We start from the raw sequence: 24,972 nt of genomic DNA on the forward strand, positions 1-24,972 counted from the left end.
TTGCCAAAAGTGTGTCCAAAACACACAAGGAATTTGTCTCCAGTAGTTGGAGTCGCTCTAGTACGATAACAGTAATAAAATAAATACGATAGATCGATTTTCTCGTTTTGCATAAGAGGCCAGCGGGAGTCTATTCCAACCCACTTTGGGGAACAAGTGGGGTAAAGCCTGGACTGGGCAAATATAGTAACCATTCACATTCACACTAATGGACAATTTAGATTAACAAGCATGTTTTTGGAATGGCGGATGAAGAAATAGTAACCGGAAAAAAAAAAACATATGCAAGGGAAGAACATGCAAACTTCACACAGGAGGGCCTAAGCCAAAATTCAAAGCCAGAACTTCTTGATTGTGAGATGTTTTAACCACCAGTACCACATTAAATATTCCAACTACATGTAGTTTGAGTGAAATTTTTACATTTGGCAATATCTTATTTAAAATGAACAAGCACTTTAAAAAAAAACAAGCATGATTTGAGAAAAACATTTATTCATGTTTTTTTTCTGTATATACAAAATTATTTCCACTTCAAATATGATTGTGTTTACAATATACACAAAAAAAAGCATTTCTCTGAACGCACAATACAACCTTTAGAAAATCAAACTTCAAAAGCAATTTACACAAACTAGCATTAAAAAAGAAAAGAAAATCATAGACTTGTGATTTCTGCTTGTGTTATCCCTGCATCCTTTGCCATGGCATAGAAATCACCTTTTTTTTCAAGCAGGCTACTCGGAGAATCAAACTCCACTATCCTACCGGCATCGAGCACCATCACCCTGTGGACAAAGAACACAAATGAATTTGTATACCCCTGGGCCACATGCTGCATGAGAAATAACTAACCTCGAGCTGTCCATGATGCTATGCAGGCGGTGGGCAATGGTGAGAACGGTGCAGTGTGCAAACTCTTTCCTGATGGTTGTTTGGATCAGGTTGTCCGTCTCCAGGTCCACAGCTGCTGTAGCCTCGTCCAGAATTAATATGCGGGACTTCCTGAGCAGTGCCCGAGCCAAACACAGAAGCTGCCTCTGTCCAACACTGAGAGTGGGTTGGTGTGGTACACAAAGTATCGCATGTTAGTAGGATATTTAAAGTCCTGCTGGCACAGATTGACACCTGTACTATTGGAATTCAAGGATAACTTCAGGGTTCTGAAAGTTTAACTCAGTCATTAGGAGGTGATACCCATATAGGGTAAACCCTTTCCAATTCGCGAAGTGAACACTTGATCAGCTGGTAATGGCTAGTTGCTGCTTAACGTAATACACAGTAAATGCTAAACTAAAGATAGAGTCATTTGCAGTATTACAGTAAAAAGGACTATGTGAATTAAAAATTCAATAAAATGACTACTATGAAAGTAGTACCTAATTGGTATTTTTACAAGTTGCTAAGCAGCAACATGCACATCAGCATCCTTGCACGTCTCGTGAATATTTTTCAAAATCAAATTATTTGTAAGCCATTTATTTGTAAGGGTAATGTTTTAAGATGTGTTTGAAATGATAGTAATATGTTTTATGATCATAATTGGGGGTATGCTGTATTTAGGGTTTAAATGTTTGTAATATAATCAATTTCAATAAAATAAAAAGCTTATCTACTTTTTGTGAATTTTTACCACACGCAACAAGTCTTTGTCCCTAACCTCACTGGATTGTCAAAGGGTGTGTGTTAATTACCACTTGAGCAAATATTATACATTTGAACTCTGCTAGGATGTGTATTCAAAGGGATATGCACTTAGTCAAGACCCACCTCAGGTTCTCTCCTCCTTCTGCAACCTCATGCTGCAATCCCTCTTGCAGCCCTGTCACATACTCCTTGAGATGAGAGAGCTCAAGAACTCTCCAGATTTCTTCATCACTGGATCTGTCAAACGGATCCAGGTTCATCCTCAAAGTTCCGGAGAACAACACTGGATCCTGCACAGAGTTGAACAAGTCAGTGCTCTGTATTTTGAGCCGTCTTGTTGTGTGATCTTGGGACTGTGTGTACCTGTGGTATGATAGTGAGGTTATTTCTTAGGTCATGTAGGCCTATTTTGGAAATATCAACCCCGTCTATGAGGATACGACCCTCGGCAGGTTCAATGATTCGGAACAAACAGTTGGTCAGGCTGGATTTCCCAGCTCCTGTGCGGCCCACAATACCAATCTGCATGCAAAGAAAGAGTTGAGTAAATGAAACGGTTGGAATAAAGCGAGTAAATTCAGATGTCAATTATATTCAAAAACCAAAGCCACACGCAAACCTTCTCACTGGAGCCAATGTCACAGGAGATGCCATGCAGCACCAGATCCAAACCGGGTCGATAACGGACCTTGTAGTTTTCGAACTGCAGTCTTCCTGCCTCAGGCCAATTCTCTGTTGGCCGAGTGTCAGTCACCCACTTTGCCTAAATTCAAAGAAATGTCACATTAAACAATGTGTGTACAGTGCAGCAGCAGACAGACTACCATATTTACACAAATAATGGCTGTGGGCATTTATTCATTACACTGCAGATGGAGGGAGGTGTCTCTTAAGGGTGGAGGACTTTATTTGTATGGATTTTATAATAGTATTAAACCATGTTACTGGTTTATTACAATTGATGCCAAGTGAAACTAAACTTTAAAACTATTATGGAGAAATGAAGCAAAACAGCAAAAACCAAGGCACAGTGGGCATAATAAGTGACGCAGCTCCCCGAAACGTAAACAGGAACACACAATATTGTGGCGCAATCACATATCAGTCACTGGAACACTAATTGTTGTAAAAGACACAAGAACAGCTTTAATAATGTTAAAAGTATTAATAATTATTATTTTTTAAATTATTAATTAATTAATAAAATGTATTAATTATTAATAATATTTAATACCCATTTACAACGTTCTGTCCACACTTTGATTCATCTGAGAGAGTCTTGCAAGCTGGTGTTTTGGTTAGGACTGGAGTTCAAATGGGAATTTGTATACCGTATTTTCACGACTATAAGGCGCACTTAAAAGTCTTAAATTTTCTCCAAAATGGATGGGGCGCCTTGTAATGCGACGCGCCTTATGTGTGCACCAAGTTCCAAAATATCTAAATTTTGTTGTGTGATGAGCGCTCCGCTTGATTGATTGGGAGCATTCCCTGCCGACACGCTGCTTATACAGAGGAAAAGCGAACGTGGCTGAGGACAGCATGCGGCCGTTAAAGGGTGAAAGGTGCGCGTGAAGGAGGACGCTAAAGGCACGCTCCCAGTAGGTATATAGCGCCAGTATGTGCATTGTGCAAAACAACATCTGTTTGGCTAAGGACCCCCCGAAAATGGCACCTACGAAGAGACACGCTTACAAAGCACAGTGTAAACTGCAAGCTATCAGTTACGCGGAGGAACATGGGAATCCAGCAGCCGTGAGAGAATTTAAGATCAACGAATCCATGGTTCACAAGTGGAGGAAGCAGGAAAACGAGCTTTGCCAAGTCAAGAAGACAAAGCTGAGTTTCCGCGGAAAGAAGGCGAGGTGGCCCGAGTTGGAAGACCAACTTGAGCAATGAATTAATGAGCAAAGAACAGCCAGGAGAAGCGTCTCTACAGTCACCATTCGACTGAGTGCAATAACTCTGAGATTGCAATCATTCCGGGAGGCTTGACGAAGGAACTCCAACCGCAGGACATCGGTGTAAACAGGGCATTCAAAGTGAAGTTGTGAGCAGCGTGGTAGTGATGGATGAAAGATGGCGAACACAGCTTTACTAAAACTAGGAGGCAGCGCCGGGCGAGTTACGCCACAATTTGTGAATGGATTGTGGATGCTTGGGCTAACGTGTCTGCTTGCACTGTTGTTCGAGCTTTCGTAAAAGCCGGCATCATTTCTGAGGAGCCTCACGGCAACGAGACTGACTCCGACAATGACGAGAGGGGACCTGTCGTGTTTGATGGAGAACTTGCCCAGCTGTTCATTTCGGATACAGAAGATGAGGACTTTGATGGATTTGTGGATGAGGATTGATCAAAAAATAACATGAGTACATTGTTAAATACTTCAATAAAGTACAACCGAACTCAGTTTTGCTCCCGCTGCCTTTTTAAAAACATTGTTTTAGCGAGCATGCATGCTAGCGTATGTTTTAAGCTAGCATATGTTTTACCATGCCTGCGCCCAATAATACGGTGCGTCTTGTGTATGTGTTAAATACAGAAATAGACCCCGTAACTGAGACTGTGCCTTTTAATACAGTGCATGTTATGGTCGTGAAAATACGGTGCATACAATCAGTGGTGAACCGTCATGGACAACAAGGTCTTCTCTGCTGGCCTAAACACTAGCACTGACCTACAATTAGAACCTAAATTCTAATATTAGTTCCATTAAATTGTATTCATCTTTATTCTCTGTAGTCTATTCTCTTCATTCCATAGTGTTTCTCTTGGCATTTTCGTACCGCTCATCCTCACGGGGGTCGCGGGCGTGGTGGAGCCTATCCCAGCTATCTTTGGGCGAGAGGCAGGGTAGACCCTGAACTGGTCGCCAGCCAATCGCAGGGCAGATAGAAACAAATAACCATTCGTATTCACAGTCACACCTACGGGCAATTTAGAGTCTTCAATTAACCTACTACACATGTTTTTGGGATGTGGGAGGAAACCAGAGTACCCAGAGAAAACCCATGCAGGCACGGGGAGAACATGCAAACTCCACACAAGCGAGGCCAGATTTGAACCCGGGTCCTAAGAACTGTGAGGCAGATGTGCTAACCAGTCATACACCGTGCCGCCGTAAAAAATTAATGATAAACTAAATCAAATAACTTATTTGAATTGTGATACAATTTCCGTGAAATTCTATCCAATTTAAACTTTCCAAGGACATAGAGAAATATCCGATATAATTAGTACATAAACTTTATTATTTTGAGATAAATCTTATTCTCCCAAGGATGCTTAAATTAAATCCCAGCAATCCACAACATAAATTAAAATAAACTGTGCCGCCTCTTGGCTACCAGTATGTGTATATTAAGATTTTTTTTTTGTCCAATCAGGTTTCAGCCTCAATGTGCTGCCATGTCAATGCAATCTGCCGATTGGGTGATGAAAGCAAAACTGTTACAGCCAATTTCAACTACCAAACCACGTCTGCAGTGATCTGCACACATTAATGCATTTATTAACCAGCATCTTGGGTGAATATGACGTATTTTATTTAAATGTTTTATGTTATTAGATAAATGCATACAATGGACACCTGCATATTTGTGGCTCAGCAACTGCAAATTAGCAGATTAGTATTATTAAAAAAAAAAAAAAAAAAAAAAAAACATTTGGGGGGAGGAACATATCCAGTTTTATTGTGGAAACTGCTTATTGATGGTATTTTCCAGCTTATTTACGCTTTAAAAAAGTAATAATAAAGTGCGGGTTGTTGTGAGAGTCTGTTAACGTGCTGTTATATTGACGTACCTCATTTTCAATGACGCTGTACTCACTCACTCTTTCCACGGCGACAATATTGGTCTCCAGCTCTGACGTCATCCGAACAAGCCAGTTCAGGGTTTGTGTTACCTTCAAATCCCAGATCAGAAAGAGAACTCACATCTCAATAGCTTAGTCCCACCCCGCCAATCCCCATCCCTATCACCACCACCATCATCAGAGCATGACTTACGTTAAGGGAGTAGGATATGGACAGGCCAACCAGGCCGCTGTCCAGACTATCTCTGGAAATAACTGCAAGCAGAGCAGCAAAAAAAACCACCAGATTCCCCACAAACTCCAAACGAATTGCCAGCCATCTGGACATGGAAATAACATGCATAAACCAAGGGCATCTCCACTTAACAACACCCATCACTGCAATTCATTTAGCTCTCTGACCTGTTTGACACAATCCACGGGTAGACGCTCTTTAGGTTCTCATCCATGGTGATTTCATTGTGCTGGAGGAACCTCTCTTGATGGCTGTAAGCTCTTATCACAGATAGGCCTGACACAGTCTCGCCAAAGTGGGAATAAATGGGAGAGCGAGACACTGAGTCGAGCCGGCGCAGCTGCCTTGATGTTGCGACGTAGAAACGCTGGTTGAAGATGTCAAGTCAAGAGATAAAATAAAATACATTAAATAAAAAATTTACAAACAAATTCAACATTTTAGAACCAATATTACAGCTGTCAATAAAAAAACAAAAAAAGTGAAAGCATGCTCATGACATTAACAGAATGATGGTAGGAGGTGAATGAAAGAATGAAAATTAATCCATTCATCCATTTTCCATACTGCTTATCGTCAGTAGGGCAGCGGCCATACTGAAGCCTATCCCCAGCCAATTGCAGGGCGCACATAGAAAAACTACCACACTCACATTCACACCTAGGGCCAATTCAGAGTCTTCAATAAACCTAGTATGCATGTTTTTGGGATGTGGGAGGAAACCAGAGTATCCGGAGAAAACCTACGAAGGCACAGGGAGAACATTTAAACTCCACACAGGTGAGGCCGGATTTGAACCTGGGTCCTCAGAACTGTAAGGCAGATGTGCTAACCGGTCGGTCACCGCGCCACCATAAAGATTAATGATAAACTAAATCAAATAACTTATTTGAATTGTGATACAATTTCCATTAAATTCTATCCAATTTAAACTTTCCATGGAAATAGATAAATAGATATAATTGGCACATAAACTTGTTTATTATTTTGAGATGGAATTTATTCTCCCAAGGATGCTTAAATTAAATCCCAGCAACCCACAACATAAAATAAAATAAAAAAATATCTTTCTGATTTGAGTGGAATTTGTGATGCACCTGCAGGGTTAGCTAAGTTTTTGGATTTTGTCCAGGTATCACATGTAACATGGAAATATAAATTTGGTGTTCTCGTGTCATTCCAGTCAAAAGCAACAACAAGCTTTTCATTGTAACAGTGACATTACCTAGACTCGTAGTCCAGTACATTTCTTTGCCTTGCATCAATACAGTTAGGTTTGAGTTCCCTTTGCGCTATTATGTTTTCAGCAATACAGTATCCTGTTTCTGCACATGTATCAGTATAATATACATTTTATCTTTCTCACCTGGACAAAAAAGTACACCACCGTCAGGGGAATGATGACAATGGTGAAGAAAGGAGTGGCCAGACAGATGACAAAAAGAGTCCCCAGCACCCCCAACAGACACAGGATCCAAGAGCGGAATGATTGTGGAATGGCCTCATCTACTGTAAATATATCCTATTGAACAAATGTTGAGGAAATCAGTATGTATTGAGAGAGGAAATGCAGATAACACCATTGTTTTTAACTATGTAGATACTAGTAGTGTAGAATAAGTCCCACCTTTGCAAAGCGGTTGACCACCCTTCCGATCGGTGTGGTGTCAAAGAAGAGCATTGGAGCACGCAAGATGTTGTTGAGCAGCCTCGAGTGCAGGATTCGAGATGCTGCAACGGAGGCATTGGCCAGAAGCAGTGTACCAAGGAACACAAAGAGGCCTGCCATAAAGAGTTTCATGTATAAAAGATTGCACCATAAAGCACCATTTTAAAATAATGTATTGTTTTTGTAACGGTTACCCTGAACCACTCCCAGAGCACCAAATACTCCCACCCTGGTGTCACTCTTTCCTGCTGGGTATGTTATGTTGTAGTACTCCACTGCGTCATTAGTCCAGTCACTGAGCCAGATATTCTGGCCAATGAATGCAATGTTCTGGATGAAGTACACCAGGAAGACTGTGCAAGTATATCCCCAGCCCATGGACCGCAGGTACTGGAGGTAAACTGAAAATTTCACCTGGAGGTTAAAGACAGAGGCAGTCAGATATACTCAATACATGTAATTTTCTACTTTAATTGTGTGATGGAATTGATTTAAGAAATAACTGAAACTACCTGTCCTGTTTCCATAGCTTCCTTCTCGATTAGCCTTTGGCCTTTGTTTGTTTCTCCTGCATTTTCAGATTTCCTTGTAGAGCCGTTTCCTGCTGCTTTAAAACTACAACAGAACAGAGCATTCTCACATATACACAAAACAGTATTTTATCACCCACTTCTCCACAGTAATACTGTACCTGCTGTTGCGCTGGCTGCGGCGGATGCTGTTTTCCCTCTTCAGAGTTGTAGTTACAGTGTCTTCCAACGGGGAGTCTGGTTGGGTGTCAGCTCCTTCTGGGACCATGTCCTCATCTGCAAGACCCTGGCCATGCTCTGCAGAAGATGCAAACTTTATTATTTTACAATGCAAACAATGGTACCTTATTATTCTCTCTGGACTTTCACAATGCATATAGTTTTAGAACACTACCACTTTCAATGTGCAGTGTATTTATTTGTAATACTTTTTTGTTACTTCATTAATAAAAAAATAAATAATAAATGATCTACCTAACCTAAATACAGTTGCCTATCCTTGATCAAAACAGCACTTTCATCACATTAATTGTACTCAATTGGGTGAAAGGTACTAATGTAGTATATTAAACAAGCTGATGATAATGATATTTATTTCTTATCGTGGCTTGCAATGATGTAAAACTGAATTGCTTCATACTGAGATGCATTGCTATTTTTATTTTAAATAAAATACAGAACGTAAATAGTTTACAATCAAATACTGTATTTATTCAGACAGGCTAAGTGTACTGTACATTGTGACAGTAAGAAAGATTGAATTACCGGACTCAGATTTGGGGGAATTTTTATTATTATTCTGCTCTTTGGCATACGTGTCCAAAAATTCGGAAAAGGCGCCTTTGCTAGCACGGAGGCTGTTGTAGGATCCAACCTCGGAAATCACTCCGTCGACCAGGACCACAATTTCATCCACATGAGGCAGGAAGCTCACTCCATGAGTCACCAGTATACGAGTCTGCATAAACAAAAAAAACACACACACAAGGTTTCAAGCAGTTGATTCATAGTGAAACTAGAAAATATAGTGTAAACAATTGGAATGGCTTTTAATCCACAATCTCCAGTTCAACATACAGTATAACAGATTACTTTGCCATTACTTTTGATTGCTCCTTCATGTGTCATAAAACACAGATAACAAATGACAGTTGTTTTGACAAAGGATGCATTCACAGACCTTGTCTTTGAGTATTCCATTAGGTCCGATCACTTTGTCAAAAAGATGCTTCCCCACATGAGAGTCCACAGCAGACAAGGGGTCATCGAGCAGATAAATATCAGCCTGACTGTAAGCTGCCCTGGCTAAGCTCACACGCTGCTTCTGACCTCCTGACAGGTTGATCCCCTACCACAAAAGAAAGATTGAAAGAACAATAGAATCACACAATGTAACACCCAATGTATTTTAAAAAGTTAAACGTGATCCCATATTGGGCTTTTGGCCGCTTAGACTACTTAAAAGCCTCCACAAATATTTAACGGGCTGCAATCTCAGTGAACACACATAATATGTTTACACAAGACATGTATACACACGCACGCACACAGCTAAAAACAACAACAACAAAAATCAAATTTTTTTTTTTTAGTTGTGACTCCTTGAGCCCAGTTCTTACTTTCTCCCCAATCTCAGTCATGTCACCTCCAGGAAGAAGCTCCAGGTCTGGAGCCAGAGCACAGGCCTGGATCACCTCCTGGAATCGCTTCTCCTCGAGGGCAGAGCCAAACATAATGTTATCCCTCAGGGTGGCATTTTGGATCCATGCTTGCTGCGGTACAAAGGCAAGAGAACCCTGGAAAATAAGAAAGAATGAATGGTTTAAAATATTTGATTGCATTATGTGGTTCTCTCAAAGGTTTTCTCCCAATTTCTTGTTAAATATGAATCAAATTCAACTCAACCTGTATCTGGATTTGTTTTAAGAAAATACTATAGAGTACTTCCATGTAGGTGTGTCCCGGTCCGATCTTTGAGATCAGAAATCGGTCCGATGTCAGCAAAAAAAAAACGAGTATCGGATCGGACTGGATCTAAAATCTCAGATTTGACCACTCTCACACAAGCAGTCCATTCCATGCTCCACTCCAGCACTTCTTACCACCAGCGCCCGGAGGTCATGCAGATCCCAGGTGATCACAACAACAGGTTGCTAAGGTACTCACATAGTAGCAAGGAGTTAGAGTGAATGTTGCTTGCTTAAAGGTACCATATTTTGCCAAACCAACTTTTTCTAGTATTTGGGATGTAATATTGGCCCCATGGTGCCTCAGTAAACATGAAATATGAATCAAAATTGTCTATGCATTCCTGAGTTCCAGATGTTTTTTTTTGAGAGGCCTGAAATCAGGTCATTCAAATTTATTGAGCTTATTTACGTCACTAGCTAAAATCTCCGCCTATCTCTCAGTTCCCAAGCCAGCGCTGTCAACATAAACACGTGGGCTCTCACAAGTGGGTCTTCTACAAGGAGGCAAGCAGTCAGAGGAAAGGGGGCAGTCTTGGCCAAATATGGACAAAGCGGATACAAAACTGGGTCAAACGGAAGTAGCTGTCAGGGGGGCCTTTCCTGGCTACAGTTCCTGACTAAACCAAGGTGTTTTTTGAAATGCAATTGACACTTTTATACTAAGTCCATGTTAGAGAGTCACTCTATTGGTCTAAATAGCCAAAATATGAGACCTTCAAAGTAATTTATTCACATACCAGTTGAAGGTCACTTTAAAACAAACACACATAACAAAAGAATTACACTGATTGAATGTTCAAATCGTTAATTTCTTCTCTTCAATTTTGCTCACAAAAATCGCGAGCTCAAAGCTAACACCCAATAAATGAAAAACACCAATGACAAGTTAACAAAAATTAGTACTGAACCCGCGGCACTTCTAGCTCTCAAAATAATGAATATTGGACCACAAACGTTGTATAATCACATACAAACAGGCAATATAACAATACTCGTTGGCATATATTCTTCAAACTCTGTGAAAATGAGTTGTAGTAAAAATATTCCATCGTGACTACTATTACTTTCTTTGTTACTGCAAGTGTGTATCTCATTGCATGTATCACACTGCCCCTCAGAGGGCAAGACGTGCACAGCATTAACAGTAATAGTCAATAAAACTAAACCCCAGAAGTTCAAAACACGTGGAGAAAGCAAGTTATGTTCCCACCATAAACTGGCAGTAAAAAAACAATAATTGAACTGAACTTTAATTATTATTTTGCACTTTAAAAGTATAATTTGTATTTATTATTTATTGGGATTATTTTTCATGGTTTTTGTAAAAAACATTTATTACATCTGTTCAAATATAGAATATGTTTAAGTTAATCGGTGGTTCTGTTGCAATTTAAATATATATATATTTTTGGGTTTTACTGAAGTTATTTTTCAGGATTTCCTAATATAATTTATATTTATTTTATTCAATTGTAATACATTCTTATTTTTAAAGTTACTTTATGTAACCCATTGGTTAATAATAAATGGGACAGTTTTTCTGATACCTGATTATTTTCCTCAGTTTTAGTAATATCACTTCATCAAGCCTTTTCTAAAATTCCATATTTATAGATCATTTTACACTTATAATACTCTGCATCACACAACTCTGCGTCTTTACGACCGTCTCCGCGGTAAACCTGAGTTGCAGTTTTGCTTTTCAATGTTTTATGATGTACAAAATGCAAATTTTGACCCAGAAACTGCGATGCGAGACCGCTTAAGTCGAGCCTTGCACACATATGTAGGTAAGCAATGTTGTGCGTCCTTTGACGCACAGTTTTTTTTGCCCTACATCGTTTTTGTGCATCTAGGATGCGGAACGCGCAACAAACGAGATCCTCGCATACTACAAAATAAGTAAAGTATGTATGATTATCGCTGATATCGAACCGGACCGATGTCGGTATCGCCCAAAACTCAAGGCTGCAATATTGGTATCGGGTCGGAAGTGAAAAAGTTAAATTGGGACATACCTACTTCCATGCAACAGATAGCAGTGCTATGGCAGACAAGGTACACATGGACAAAACATTAATCAAAATAGGTCTGAAGACTTAAGCTATAATTTGCAAAATAATAATTCATTTAAAAAAGGATTCAAATTTTAATCAATTAAAGTTGAAAGCAAAAATTAAAATCCAAATAACCCTGTTGATAATTAATAATAAAAAACAATAACGTTGCTGATAATTTTAACTGATCTTTATGTATTTGTTATGTATTTGGCATTAATCACCATTTTTAAGATATTATGAGTTACCGTATAACAACAGGAGCAATAAATCTGTCATCTGTAATCACTATGATATTATAGAACATAACAAATTGGAAGTATTAGCTGTAATGTGAATTTATTTTAAACTATAAAATGATGATCTTATTTATTGGTTGTTTCACATAGTCAAAATAACTAACTGACTTTAACGAAACTATTGTGTGTATTTTTGCAAAAGAAAAACAGAAGATGTCACCTGAATGTTGATGAAGCCTTTGGTGCTATGCATCTCTCCCAGAATGGCTGACATCAGAGAGGACTTGCCCGAGCCGACAGCTCCCACGACTGCAACCAACCGACCCGCCTTGATGTCCAAACTCACACTGGAAAATACACACAAGACAGGAATGTTCATTTAGCAGTGCAGGAGTAAGACTTGATGGATGGCGATGTGTTCACTGCAGAACATGTACTTTTTAAGCTGCGGCTTGCCATCTTTTTGCCATGAAAAGGAACCGTCGCATACATTAACAGCAGAACCTAAAAGACAGGATAGATTTATCATACATCTATCAGAGAAGAAGGACATAGTTATTCTTAGACAAGCATGAACATACAGAAGCTGGTGTCATTGCGCACTACATCACTTTCAAGGTCTTCGCCTCCCAAAAACTTTTCAAGGCGCTTTCTGGACACCGTTGTCTAGATTACGAAACCACAAAATGAGACTTTTATGACAGATGCATTTGGTCTGAATGTGCCATGTGAATTGTTTTCCTTACTTGCACAATGGCAGCAATGAGCATGGGGAGCATGGCCAAAGGGAATCGAAGGATGTTGAAGAGAGAGATGGAAGTGAACGCCTTTTCAGCAGTCAACACATTGTCTGAACTCACACCTACGAACACTGCAAAGGTGGCCAAAGACACCTGGTACACAGACAGACAGTGTATGAAAGGTTTATACAAACAATATTATTTTATCCTTCTGCTCGTATGTGGCATATTGACAGGACTGACCAAAGCTGGAGCACAGCTGAAAATGAATGTGGAGACAGATGTGAGGTAGGCAAACTTCTTCATGACGTTCAGTTCTTGGCCTCTGACGCCTTGTACCTGAGCTTGGAAGGATGGCTCCCATGCATACAGCTTCAGAATCTAACAGGAGAACAAGGAGAGAATTGTGGAGTATGCCAGGGGTGGAGAACATTTCTGGAACAGTTTTAAAAAGCCCCCAAATATTTATAATAATAAACATTTGTTTGATTGTCGCATGATTTTTTTTCCCAGAAACTTTATATGGCCCTTGGGGGATTTTATAAAAAACTGAAATGGCCTCTGATTGAAGAAAAGTTTCCTTTCCCCTGAAGTACAAAGAAAACTTTGACTTCTCCATCTAAGCAATGCCACATGTGGTGGTTGCACAAAAGAAGGCTTAAGATTCTCTGAAACTCATAAGTTTTTGATCTTGGATCTGACAATCTACCTATTGTTTGTCTATTTCTTGTTTTACTTTGTATGCTTATGTTTCCCTTGTTACAGTTACATCCTGCCTTTGACCAGCTTCCTTAACTTCATGGTTAGGTTCTGGCTTTTAATATGCATACCACAGTGTTCACTTTATAGTATGTCCCTTGTGTACAAAAATAGCTTTCCATCAATACTGTGGTTTTTGATTGTCATTGATCGCCTCATCCCTCATTTCAGGGATTGCAATCATAAAAGCATTGCCACTGAGGGCTATTATTGCGACTCCGTGAAGACAGACGCTCACCTTCATCCCATTGAGTATTTCATTCATGATTTTCAGTCTTTTGTCTTTGAATTTCATATTCTCGATCTGAAATAAAAGCATCTAAGTCAGAGAAGAAAGTAGTGTACGCAGGAAACCACAACTAAAACAAAAAATGAAATACATTTGCAAAAATATGCCATATTACGACATTTCTGCATGTGTGTTTCTAACCTGGAATTTTCTAGCCTTAGTGGCTAGCAGTCCATTAATTGGTACCATGAGAATCATGACTGCAAGTCCAGCCAAAACGGACGCTCCGAGCTCCTGCCACAGGAACAAGATGGACAGGGCGATCTGCAGGGGGCAGGACCACAGCAGGTGGATAAAGTTTGTCACGTCGTTGAAGCGCTGGGCATCGGCAGACATCAGGTTCACCGTTTCGCCGACCGTGTACTCTTTACGCGTGTCATTAGACACCACCAGCGCCTTGATGAAAATGTGTACATACTGTATATTATATCATGACTGTAACACATTAAACACAAAAAAATATACACTACTCGCCCAAAAATTGCGCTATTTGGCTTTCGGATTAAATTTCTGGATGACATGACATGCCCAACTCTTCAGCATTTCAATAGAGCAAAAATTCCCAATTGGTGTCATGAATGAAAAAGATTGGACAAAAACAATTTCTGGTACAATTGACATCCTGTCATTGCGAGACTTGAAATACGATGTGGAAGTGACCACTGAGCGAGCGCCACAGAGTGTCAATAGCTGGTTGCAACACAGATACAGAGTGACTGGAAGAGTCACAGAAAGTGCATAGATGTCCTTAGAAATTTTGTGGATGATTCATGGCTCAAACACCTGTTGTGAATTTTGCCATTCAGTTGATTTTTACAGAACAGCAACTTGTACAAAATGTACGTCAAGCAGAACAGTTGGACAAGTACTTTCAAAAGGTAAGTGGTCGTCAAATTGAGTTCACCTGTAAAGATCATAGTGTATTTTAGTTTCATCCTGAAATTTCCTGCTGAAAGCTAAAGATCCTAGGCTTTTGTGAGTAGTGTAACTGCATGCCTTCTCATGGGCTCCATTATCCCCATTTTTGTTTTTACCTTTTTGTAAACGGCAGCCATGATAGCTGTCCGGACCTTCATTCCCAGCACAAAGCAGCGCTGGAAGTACTGTTGCAGGAAGAGAGACTGCAGGAGGGCCACCACCAGAAGCAACACCGCAAATAGGTAACCTTCCCACGCATAACTGCTTTTGTCCTGAGTGAAAGTGATCATCAACCTGGGAAGAAAGATGGTGACATATGCATCACAAGCACACAAAATAATCAACAGTAGGTAAATAAGTAATAACAGGTAAGTTATTTCCAAAATGAAATAAAATACTGTAATTATGTTCCTAGTTAATGTAATTTGAAAGTAATAACAGTATCAACAATATCAACAGTAACAGTAATAACAGTATCAATGACATTCTTTAATGTCGTTCTTGTCAAAGATTACTTACTTTAGCAGCTGAGGACTGACAAAAGAGAGCAGGTCCTGCAGAAGTTTGAAGAAGGCCGATTCAAGCAAAATCCATTTAAATGTCTTGTAGATGGTGGGTATGAGCCATGAGGTGGGATAGTTTTCTTCTTCCTTCTTTTTCTTGGTTTTCTTTTCTTTTTTGTCTTCTTTCTTGCCTCTATCATCCTAAAGAAAAATATGGGAGCACACACAAAACAAAGAATATGGCTGCATGCACAGGATCAATAAATGTAATCAATTTGGAATGCAAGAAAGATAACAGTCTAAGGGTGTGGTGCATGATTTTTCTCACCATCATCAACACGTCCTGACTAACGCCTTTCCCCAGACCACTGGAGAGTCCATTTATAAATGCTTCATTATGGGATGTCTTGATTTGTTTTTTGGCGAGCCTCTTCTGATAGCGATGCCGGGCTGCAGCAAACTCTATCTGCATGAACTGCTGGAAATGATGGCTGATGTAACCCGTGGTGTCCTCCTCATTCAGGGCCCACATGTCCTCCTGAACCAGGGGCTGCCTGTACCCTTTTATCGCCATACTGAGGAGTGCAAGGCAGCATGGGTTTGTGAACATGATGCACAGGAATGTGCAAAAGTCTCAGGCCAACAGCTTTCCTATTTTAAAACCTTTTGTTCAGTAGTCATTTTGACATAGGACAGATTACAGACCTTAGCATTGACATTTATTAGTGTTCCATTTGTCGGTCAAGTTTTAGTTTTAGCCACATTAGTACCAATACCACATTTTCTCAAATAGTTGCTTGGGGCATTTTTTCCTCAATGCCAAAGATTACCATGAGTATATCTGAAGTAAGGTTTCTAATGTGACAGGAGGCCTTTGTGTGTAAGAATGGATGTACTGTATCCAAAAGGAGTTGTGTATTTGAAGTAAGGCAACTCAATTTTAAGGGGACAATGCATCCGGTGATTAATTGAAAAACTGAATCTATTAAAGTTCAAGAGAAAGAAGGGAGGTGTCTATTAGATATGAGGAATCTGTTTTGTGTGATTTATCTGGTGATTAATTGAGGATTGGAATAAATTTGAGGGGACAAGGGGTCAAATTAGGTGTATATTTGAGGCATTTATCCTTTTTAGCCATCAACTCACCCCGTGATTAATTGAGGCATGGCATCTATTAGAATGGAGGGGACGGGGGGGGGTTCTATTTGAAATGAGGCAATAATTTTGTTATGGAGATAACGTATTTGCTGATTAATTAAGGCACAACATCTATTGTACCTGTGTGGCGAGAGTAAAATGTGACATCTATTTGAGGTGAGGCATTTATTTCTACAAGTGGACAACGTATCTGGGAATTAATTAAGGCACAGCATCTATTACAGTGAAGAGGGGGGAAAGGAGGTGCCTATTAGAGGTGAGGCATTGTGAAACACAGCAATTAATAGAAGCATGGCATCTATTAGAGCGGGGGGTGGAAGGTGATTAGGCATCTAATTGAGGAAAGGCATTCTACATCATACACATTTTTAAAGTGTATGATGTACCTGGCGATTTATTGAGGCCCGTCATTATTAGAATGAAGAGGGGTAAGACTGGCATCTACTTGAGACATTTACCTTTTTATGTGGCCCACACACTGCAGTTAATTAAGGCACTCAGGCTGAGTGGTTATCATGCAGTCTTTGGAATGGTTTTGAGGTATATTTCACTGCATACGACAAGTATACTGTGCTTTGTAGTATGTGAGTAATAAATCGACTTTCATTAATGTATTTTTTTTGTGTGTTTTATCATTGTAAACTAATAAAAGTAATCTACGAAAGAGACACATATAATTACATATGGTCATTAGAGAATTGCTAAAACACATCACACGATGGCCTTGGACGTTTACAATTTAAAGTAGTGTAATACTTGTGCATGCTTATGAGGGATTACCTATTAAACCAGTTGAATGTGATTCTGTGAAAAAATGGTGCACCTGCCTCTGGATTCTGTTAAGGAAAGATAAAGTTTAATAATGTGCAAGGCAAAAAAAAAAAAAAAAAAAAAAAAAAAAAAGGTGGGAAATGCAAACACCTATCACATACCTTTTTCACAACCTCCCTGGCTTCTGGAGAGATGTCCGCCACACCAGAGAGGATGAGTGCAATCACTTCCAGGCCAAAGGCGATGCAGAAAAGGCAGAATCGAGGGAGGTCAACAAACTCTCCCTAGTGGTCAACATGGAGATTAATAACAGCGTTGCACCAATAATGACAAGTCTTATTGATGATATTCCACATGTTGTGCTTAGGGCTTGCTGTCAATTCTTACCTGCCTGAGTGCCTCTCGTATGATGGTCTGCAGAGGGAAAAGATCACACAGAACTGCAAGGAACCAGAACAGGAAGAGAGTGGCAGAATCTACTGATCCTCTCCGTCGTAACCCTTCTTGGCACAGCAGCACCATAACCTAACAAAGATAAAGGATAGCATGTAAGCACGTGATCTCTCCCCGACAAAGGCCGCAGTTAGGCAACATTGCTAAACATACCCATGACACAGCATAAATGACGGGGTTGGTATAGTACACCATAGGATTCTTTTCTGGTGTAGGTTTCTCTTGGCTTGGACTGAAGTCTTCTCCTAAAGTGATGGCCAGGCCTGCTATGGCAGTGAGGAACAGCAGGGATGCGACAAGCTGGGGCCAGAAAAAGATATCACCCAAAATAATTATAATAATAATAATACTTGAAAACAACAATAATAACTCGTACTATTATTTAACAACCAACATTAAGCACATTTGATTGCTCAGGCTTTCCCTATGAAGTCATTCTTCATATGTAATATTCCTCAATTTATTTTTACTTTGTTAAACAATTTATTATTGTAATTCTTTCTCTCTTTTGTTTGACCTATCTTGGTCTTCTGTTATGTGTTTACTGTTTACGTTCCAGCACTATACTGACTATAAATTTCCCCCTTGGATTAATAATGTATCATAATTGTGAATAATTTTGATTGATTTTGATTATATATTTCATTTGTATTAATTTTATTTATATTTATTTTTTTAAAATAATAATAATAATTAATTGTAAAATAACTAATAAAAAATATTATTATTGATGCTTTTCAACAGAGACAGAAGAAAACTAAACCATTTTACAAGACTATTAAAATCAAGTCACCCTGGTATCAAATTAATTTTAAAAATGCATACATTTGCTGTATCTTTAACTCATTTACTTTCTTTGAATCTTCAATTCGATTATTTTTTTTCAACACTTACTTTCCGTGTATACTTTAAGATGGAAATTAGATTTAACAAATAACAAAATAAGTATGATGACAGCTAATGAGGACTTTTTTCATTTGGCTACTGGAAAAATAATGTCGCTTTTGGTTTTTGCTGCAAGCTTTGTGGTAATTCAGCTCCATCACATCTGGACAGAATGTGCAAGTTCTCATTTGAAATACTACATGTGTGTTATACTACCTGTTTGCCGATATAGAGTTTGGACATGTATCTGATGTCCTTTGTCCTTCTGCAGAGAGCCAGCAGGTGCCACGGGGTACAGAGCCACAGGAAGCCCAATGGGATCCACACCAATACCGTCTGTTCCAAACATACTGGCAAGTCTGGATCCTCTCTCTCAACGTATGAGGAGTTCTGCAGCACGATATTAATAAAAAGGAGTGACAATCATATATGTTTAAGAAAAAAGTTGCGATTTTCGCATGAAGGAAAGACACATATTTTTAAGAGGAAAGTTGTATGTTTTGATTATACTGGTATATTTGAGGGAAAAAAGACGTATATATTTGAGAAAAGGTCCTAATTCTAAGTGAATTAAGTTGTATACTTTTGGGAAAGTATATATTTTTCGAAAAAGGTATAAATTTTACAATGATAAAGTAATACAGTAGTAAATTTTTGAGAAATAAACATACTTCAAGAATAAAGTAATACTTTTGAGATTTGTTTCCACTTACTTTGAAATTGACTTGAAATTGTTTTATTTATACTCCTATTAGAAAGAAGTCTTACAACAAAAACAAAAGATTCAACAATATTTTATCCATTGCACTACTAAAATTCCTATGTGCTACTCCAGACTTGCAACAAGTCATCGGACATGCTGAGTCACTGCTTATTTAACAGTATTTATTGTCTTGTCACATTTACTGAGGTTAAAAACAAACCCCAAAGGTGCACATAAAAGGTCACATCTGTACTGAGTAGTTTTTTCTGTTTTGTTTTATGGGCATGTAATTTTATTTTAGTCTGATTTTAGATAATTTGTTAAAATTAACGTGACACTTCACAGACACAATCTCAAAAATTATTATAATATAAATGAGACTTACTTATGAAATTGAGTTTTCATTCGTAGGTTTGCTAGTAATCATTTAAAATACAGAGGAAGCGCCAAAAATTAAAACGATCCATTCTGTGATTCAGGTTAACTTCCAAGTTGTTCTAATAATAATACAAAAAAAATACTGTATATCATAGCAATCATAGCATTGTAAGTGAATCCATTTTTAAATAGCTCACCATCATGGAGACATCATAGATTGTACAGGTAATGTTTTAAGTAACATTTGAACATTCCTAACTGTCATACAAGTGTAAAGAGAAGCTAAACCCTGAATAGTAAAATAAAATAAAGTAAAACTACTCACCCTTGTGAGTGATACCGTCACCTGGTGACATTTTATTGATATTGCTGGGATTAATTATTTGGTAGTGTGAATTTACATTAGCATATGCTACAGAGAATTAAAAAAAAAATAAATGCAATTTAAAGGTTTTGCTATATTTTCCAATTTCCAGTTTTATGGTTATCACCATACTTTTCCTCTTTGCCATAACTAGCATCACAAAAATGTTCCGGGATGCTGGTTCAACTCAGATTTGTTAAAAATAAAATCTCATAGGAAATTGTGAACTCTTTATAAGATGTACAGCCAACATTTTAACATTAACTTCACTTTTACAAAAAAGCCGAAGAAAATATATTTGTGGAGTTAATTCTTCACATGCTCACTGACCTGGAAGTCTTGCATGACATAAGGCATGATGATTGTGCAGCCAAAATATTTTGTCTTTTAAGGCATATTTTCCCAGATTGAACTCCAAATTATACCACTTTTGAGCAGATCAACTTTTGAAGGTTCCTTTGTATATGTTTTTGGTGATTACAAGATGAAAGTTACTCCATTTCAGGTGAACACGAGGCTGTTCCGCAAGCGACATTCAACCTGTCACACTCACCCAGAAGACAGACCCACAGTACTCCTCCAGGACAACAGCGCACATGGTCCTCACAGATATCCTCAGGCGAACCTTGGAAGACCGGTCAACTTCTGACGCCTAAACCCCTGTGGCTTCACTCAAGAGCTCCTCACTCTCTCATGCCCGCCCACGGGATGACAATGGCCGGATATGACGTTTGAGGGACTTTGAGCCATGAGTCTTTTAAAACTGAAGGCAAAACTTGTGCGCACAAAAAGTGATAAGAACAGATTCACAACCAAAACGGTTCAGTCAGATGATTATCCTCGTGGGTGTCTTCAAGCCCATTCACACATAGAACCTACTTGTTGGGGGTGAATGACAAAACTAAAATACTGCAGTCATTAAGAGAATTCAGCTCGCACCAGTCAGTCCATGAATACTCCTCCACTCACAAATGTGTCTAAAGTTCAACTGATCATGGAGACAATTGCATAAAGAGAGTCAAATAGAGAGAGAGAGAGAGAGAGAGAGAGAGAGAGAGAGAGAGAGAGAGAGAGCAAATGACAGACAGAAAGAGAGGGACTTGTCCTTGCATGCAAGAGAGGAATGCTTTCTGCCCAAAATTGAATGTTTTTCAGGGAATGGGAGGGGGATGAGCTCATTAGCCCCCACTCCTCCCCTTCCTGTTGTTTTTCCACCTCTTTGCACCATTAAGCACATTTCAGGAACTGTCATATCAGAATAAACTCAAGAAGCCATGCAATCAAACTCACTTCTTCAGGGCTACAGAAAGCCTGAAAGGAAAGATTGCTTTAAAATGAGAGAGGGGTGGGGACTGTTTAGCTCAACCCATGTTTTCTGTTTTCAAAATTCACGTAAGCAATGGGATATAAAATAATTGCTGCTTTGTACAAAGTGCTTTTGTTTTGTAGCAGTGTCCTTCCATGTGCTTATTTTCATGGTAATGCAACACAGATGACTTTCTGCTTGTGTGAATGTGTGCGTGTGTCCGTTTTGTAGCGGCCCACTTCATACAAATCCTCAATATTACATGACCCACATGTGAATGTCATCATAAACGTGAACACTGCTGCAGTTACTGTGCAGAAATGAACCTGCCGGGGATGGACCAGAGGTTAATGATTATGTATTTTATAACAACACATTGCCCAAAACTCAGCTGACTTTTGATGAGAGTGCTAGCTCAATGGACACGTGAAGTGAATGTAAATACCAAAGTCCACAATGCTAATATAATAAACAACATAAATTATGAAACAATATCTGCTAAACGTTCAATGGGAGTGCCTATCGGGTTACAACAATGGCTTGTTGGCTGTGAAGGTTACATAATTTGTGGTGTAAAATCCAATGCAAACAATGCGAGATGTACCATTTATTAGACTTTGCACCGATTTTAGCGGCCTTATCGGTATCGGCCGATAATTAGCATTTTATGCTGATCGGCTGATCCGCCTTAATATCATAATTCGCCGATCCGATCAATGACGACATTTACTCCGTGTCGCCATCGTGCCCAGTATATTTGAATCCAAAAGCTAGTTTATTTTTAGCCTTGTTATTATATATTATTTTTAGTCTTTTGGCGTAGTCCTGTAAATATCTGACGGCCAATGAAGTTATTAAAAAAGAAAAAATTAAAAAAATTTAAAAACATGTCGGCGGTGTGGAACAGACAACACGTCTGAGAGAGACAACACGTAATCCGCGGATCAGACTACAAGACAAATTTGCTCCTTCACGATTGCACCATGTCAGACTACTACAATAAAATCTTGTATTCCGATACCACCGCATCCTGTTTTTTCCCGATCTTCCTCGTGTCAATGCAAACGTGACCGGATACACTCGTTACCATGGTGATGTGTGAAAAACATGTGTTGGTGGTCACCGGTGCATCATGTGATCGGATCGGTTATCGTTTTTTTAAGTTCGCTGATCGGCCCCCAAAATCCTGATTGTGTAAAGCCTACCATTTATCATCCAAATGACTTCAGGGGAGAGGATGCAACTTGTAAAAAGTAAAGAGAAAAAACTTTGCAACAATAGATAAACTTTTTAGTTCCTATATTGATTAAGTCTGGGGAAAGTAGACAATTCCAGGACATACAGTGGAGCAAAAAAAGTATTTAGTCAGCCACCAAATGTGCAAGTTCTCCCACTTAAAAAGATGAGAGAGGCCTGTAATTTTCATCATAGTTGCACCTCACCTATGAGAGACAAAATGAGGAAAAAAAATCCAGAAGATCACATTGTCTGATTTTTAAAGAATTTATTAGCAAATTATGGTGGAAAATAAGTATTTGGTCAAGAACAAAATTTCATCTCAATACCTTGTTATATACCCTTTGTAGGCAATGACAGAGGTCAAACATTTTCTGTAAGTCTTCACAAGGCCCATTTTGGCCCATTCTTCCATGCAGATCTCCTCTAGAGCAGTGATGTTTCGGGGCTGTCGCTGGGCAACACAAACTTTCAACTCCCTCCAAAGATTTTCTATGGGGTTTGAGAACTGGAGACTGGCTAGGCCACTCCAGGACCTTGAAATGCTTCTTACAAAACCACTCCTTTGTTGCCCGGGCGGTGTGTTTGGGATCATTGTCATGCTGAAAGACCCAGCCACGTTTCATCTTCAATGCGCTTGCTGATGGAAGGAAGTTTTCACTCAAAATCTCATGATACATGATTCAATCTTTTCCTTTACACAGATCAGTCGTCCTGGTCACATTGCAGAAAAACAGCCCAAAAGCATGATGTTTCCATCCCCATGCTACACAGTATGTATGGTGTTCTTTGGATGAAACTCAACATTCTTTCTCCTCCAAACACAACAAGTTGAGTTTTTACCAAGAAGTTCTATTTTGGTTTCATCTGACCATCTGCCAATCCTCTTCCGGATCATCCAAATGCTTTCTAGAAAACTTCAGATGGGCCTGGACATGTACTGGCTTAAGCAAGGGGACACGTCTGGCACTGCAGGGTTTGAGTCCCTGGCGGCGTGGTGTGTTACTGATGGTAGCCTTTGTTACTTTGGTCCCAGCTCTCTGCAGGTCATTCACAAGGTCCCCCCGTGTGGTTCTGGGATTTTAGCTCACCGTTCTTGTGATCATTTCGACCCCACAGGGTGAGATCTTGCGTGGAGCCCCAGATCGAGGGAGATTATCAGTGGTTTTGTATGTCTTCCATTTTTTTATAATTGCTCCCACAGTTGATTTCTTCACACCAAGCTGCTTACCTATTGCAGATTCAGTTTTCCCAGCCTGGTGCAGGTCTACAATTTTGTTTCTGGTGTCCTTTGTCAACTCTTTGATCTTGGCCATAGTGGAGTTTGGAGTGTGACTGTTTGAGGTTGTGGATAGGTGTCTTTCATACTGATGAGTTTAAACAGGTGCCATTAATACAGGTAACGAGTGGATGACAGAGGAGCCTCTTAAAGAAGAAGTTCCAGGTCTGTGAGAGCCTGAAATCTTGCTTGTTTGTAGGTGACCAAATACTTATCTTCCACCATAATTTGTTAATAAATTCTTTAAAAATTTGGACAATGTGATGTTTCTGAAGGCTTTTTAATGCCTTAGTAAGATACAATATAGCAACAATAATAACTGTCACATTGAGAATTCTATTTATTCTGCTCTGCTTTGAGTCATTCCATCTGAACCAATGAGCATCTTCGCTGTGGAAAACAAGACCATAACATAGTCCATAAAGGCTCACAAATGCCACGTCATGCCATTGTTATTGGAATGTCATGCTGGGGATCATATACGAAGTTCAGTGGTGTATGCGTCATGATTCTATCATGTTTTACAATGAATTGCCTTGGCCTTAAGAGCTGAGTAGCAGCAGCTCATATGTAAGGCCTTCTGTTGAGGGGCCCTAGAGCAACACAGATACCCAAACCCATAGCTCAAGAGTTGCGCCAGTTTGTGTGCCCCCTCAAGATCTCTTTGCATGCATGTGTGTGATCTGGTTTTGTGTGTGGTGTGCAACACAAAAAAAATAAAAGTATAATAAATAAAATCAAGCGTCACGGTGACCGACTGGTTAGAGCGTCAGCCTCACAGATCTGAGGTCAGTTCAATCCCAATCAGTTCAATCCCCGGCCCCGCCTGTGTGGAGTTTGCATGTTCTCCCCGTGCCTGCGTGGGTTTTCTCCGGGCACTCCGCTTTCCTCCCACATCCCAAAAACATGCATGGTAGGTTAATTGACAACTCTAAATTGCCCGTAGGTGTGAATGTGAGTGCAAATGGTTGTTTGTTTATATGTGCCCTGCGATTGGCTGGCAACCAGTTCACGGTGTACCCCGCCTCCTGCCCGATGATACCTGGGATAGGCTCTAACACACCCG

General features: G+C 39.5%; 1 protein-coding gene across 1 annotated transcript; it reads right to left on the reverse strand.

Annotated features, from left to right (window-relative positions):
- Positions 1–508: 508 nt before the first annotated feature.
- On the reverse strand, positions 509–24,721 carry abcc2 (ATP-binding cassette, sub-family C (CFTR/MRP), member 2). The gene is made up of 32 exons (XM_061691098.1): positions 20,639–24,721; positions 18,857–19,030; positions 17,909–18,055; positions 17,690–17,827; positions 17,464–17,586; positions 17,312–17,367; positions 15,702–15,948; positions 15,390–15,574; positions 14,987–15,164; positions 14,094–14,348; positions 13,902–13,967; positions 13,148–13,285; positions 12,911–13,057; positions 12,746–12,830; positions 12,602–12,668; positions 12,385–12,511; positions 9,518–9,694; positions 9,079–9,246; positions 8,664–8,856; positions 8,060–8,195; positions 7,881–7,983; positions 7,563–7,782; positions 7,327–7,481; positions 7,066–7,221; positions 5,867–6,066; positions 5,658–5,784; positions 5,453–5,554; positions 2,267–2,410; positions 2,011–2,169; positions 1,771–1,937; positions 856–1,050; positions 509–788 (listed from the first exon to the last, which is right to left on the reverse strand). The coding sequence occupies exons 1-32, from the start codon at positions 20,681–20,683 to the stop codon at positions 659–661; spliced, it is 4,710 nt and encodes a 1,569-aa protein (XP_061547082.1). The 5' UTR covers positions 20,684–24,721; the 3' UTR covers positions 509–658.
- Positions 24,722–24,972: the final 251 nt, after the last annotated feature.

The sequence above is a fragment of the Phycodurus eques genome, chromosome 11 (genome assembly GCF_024500275.1).
Source record: "Phycodurus eques isolate BA_2022a chromosome 11, UOR_Pequ_1.1, whole genome shotgun sequence".
NCBI lineage: Eukaryota > Metazoa > Chordata > Actinopteri > Syngnathiformes > Syngnathidae > Phycodurus > Phycodurus eques.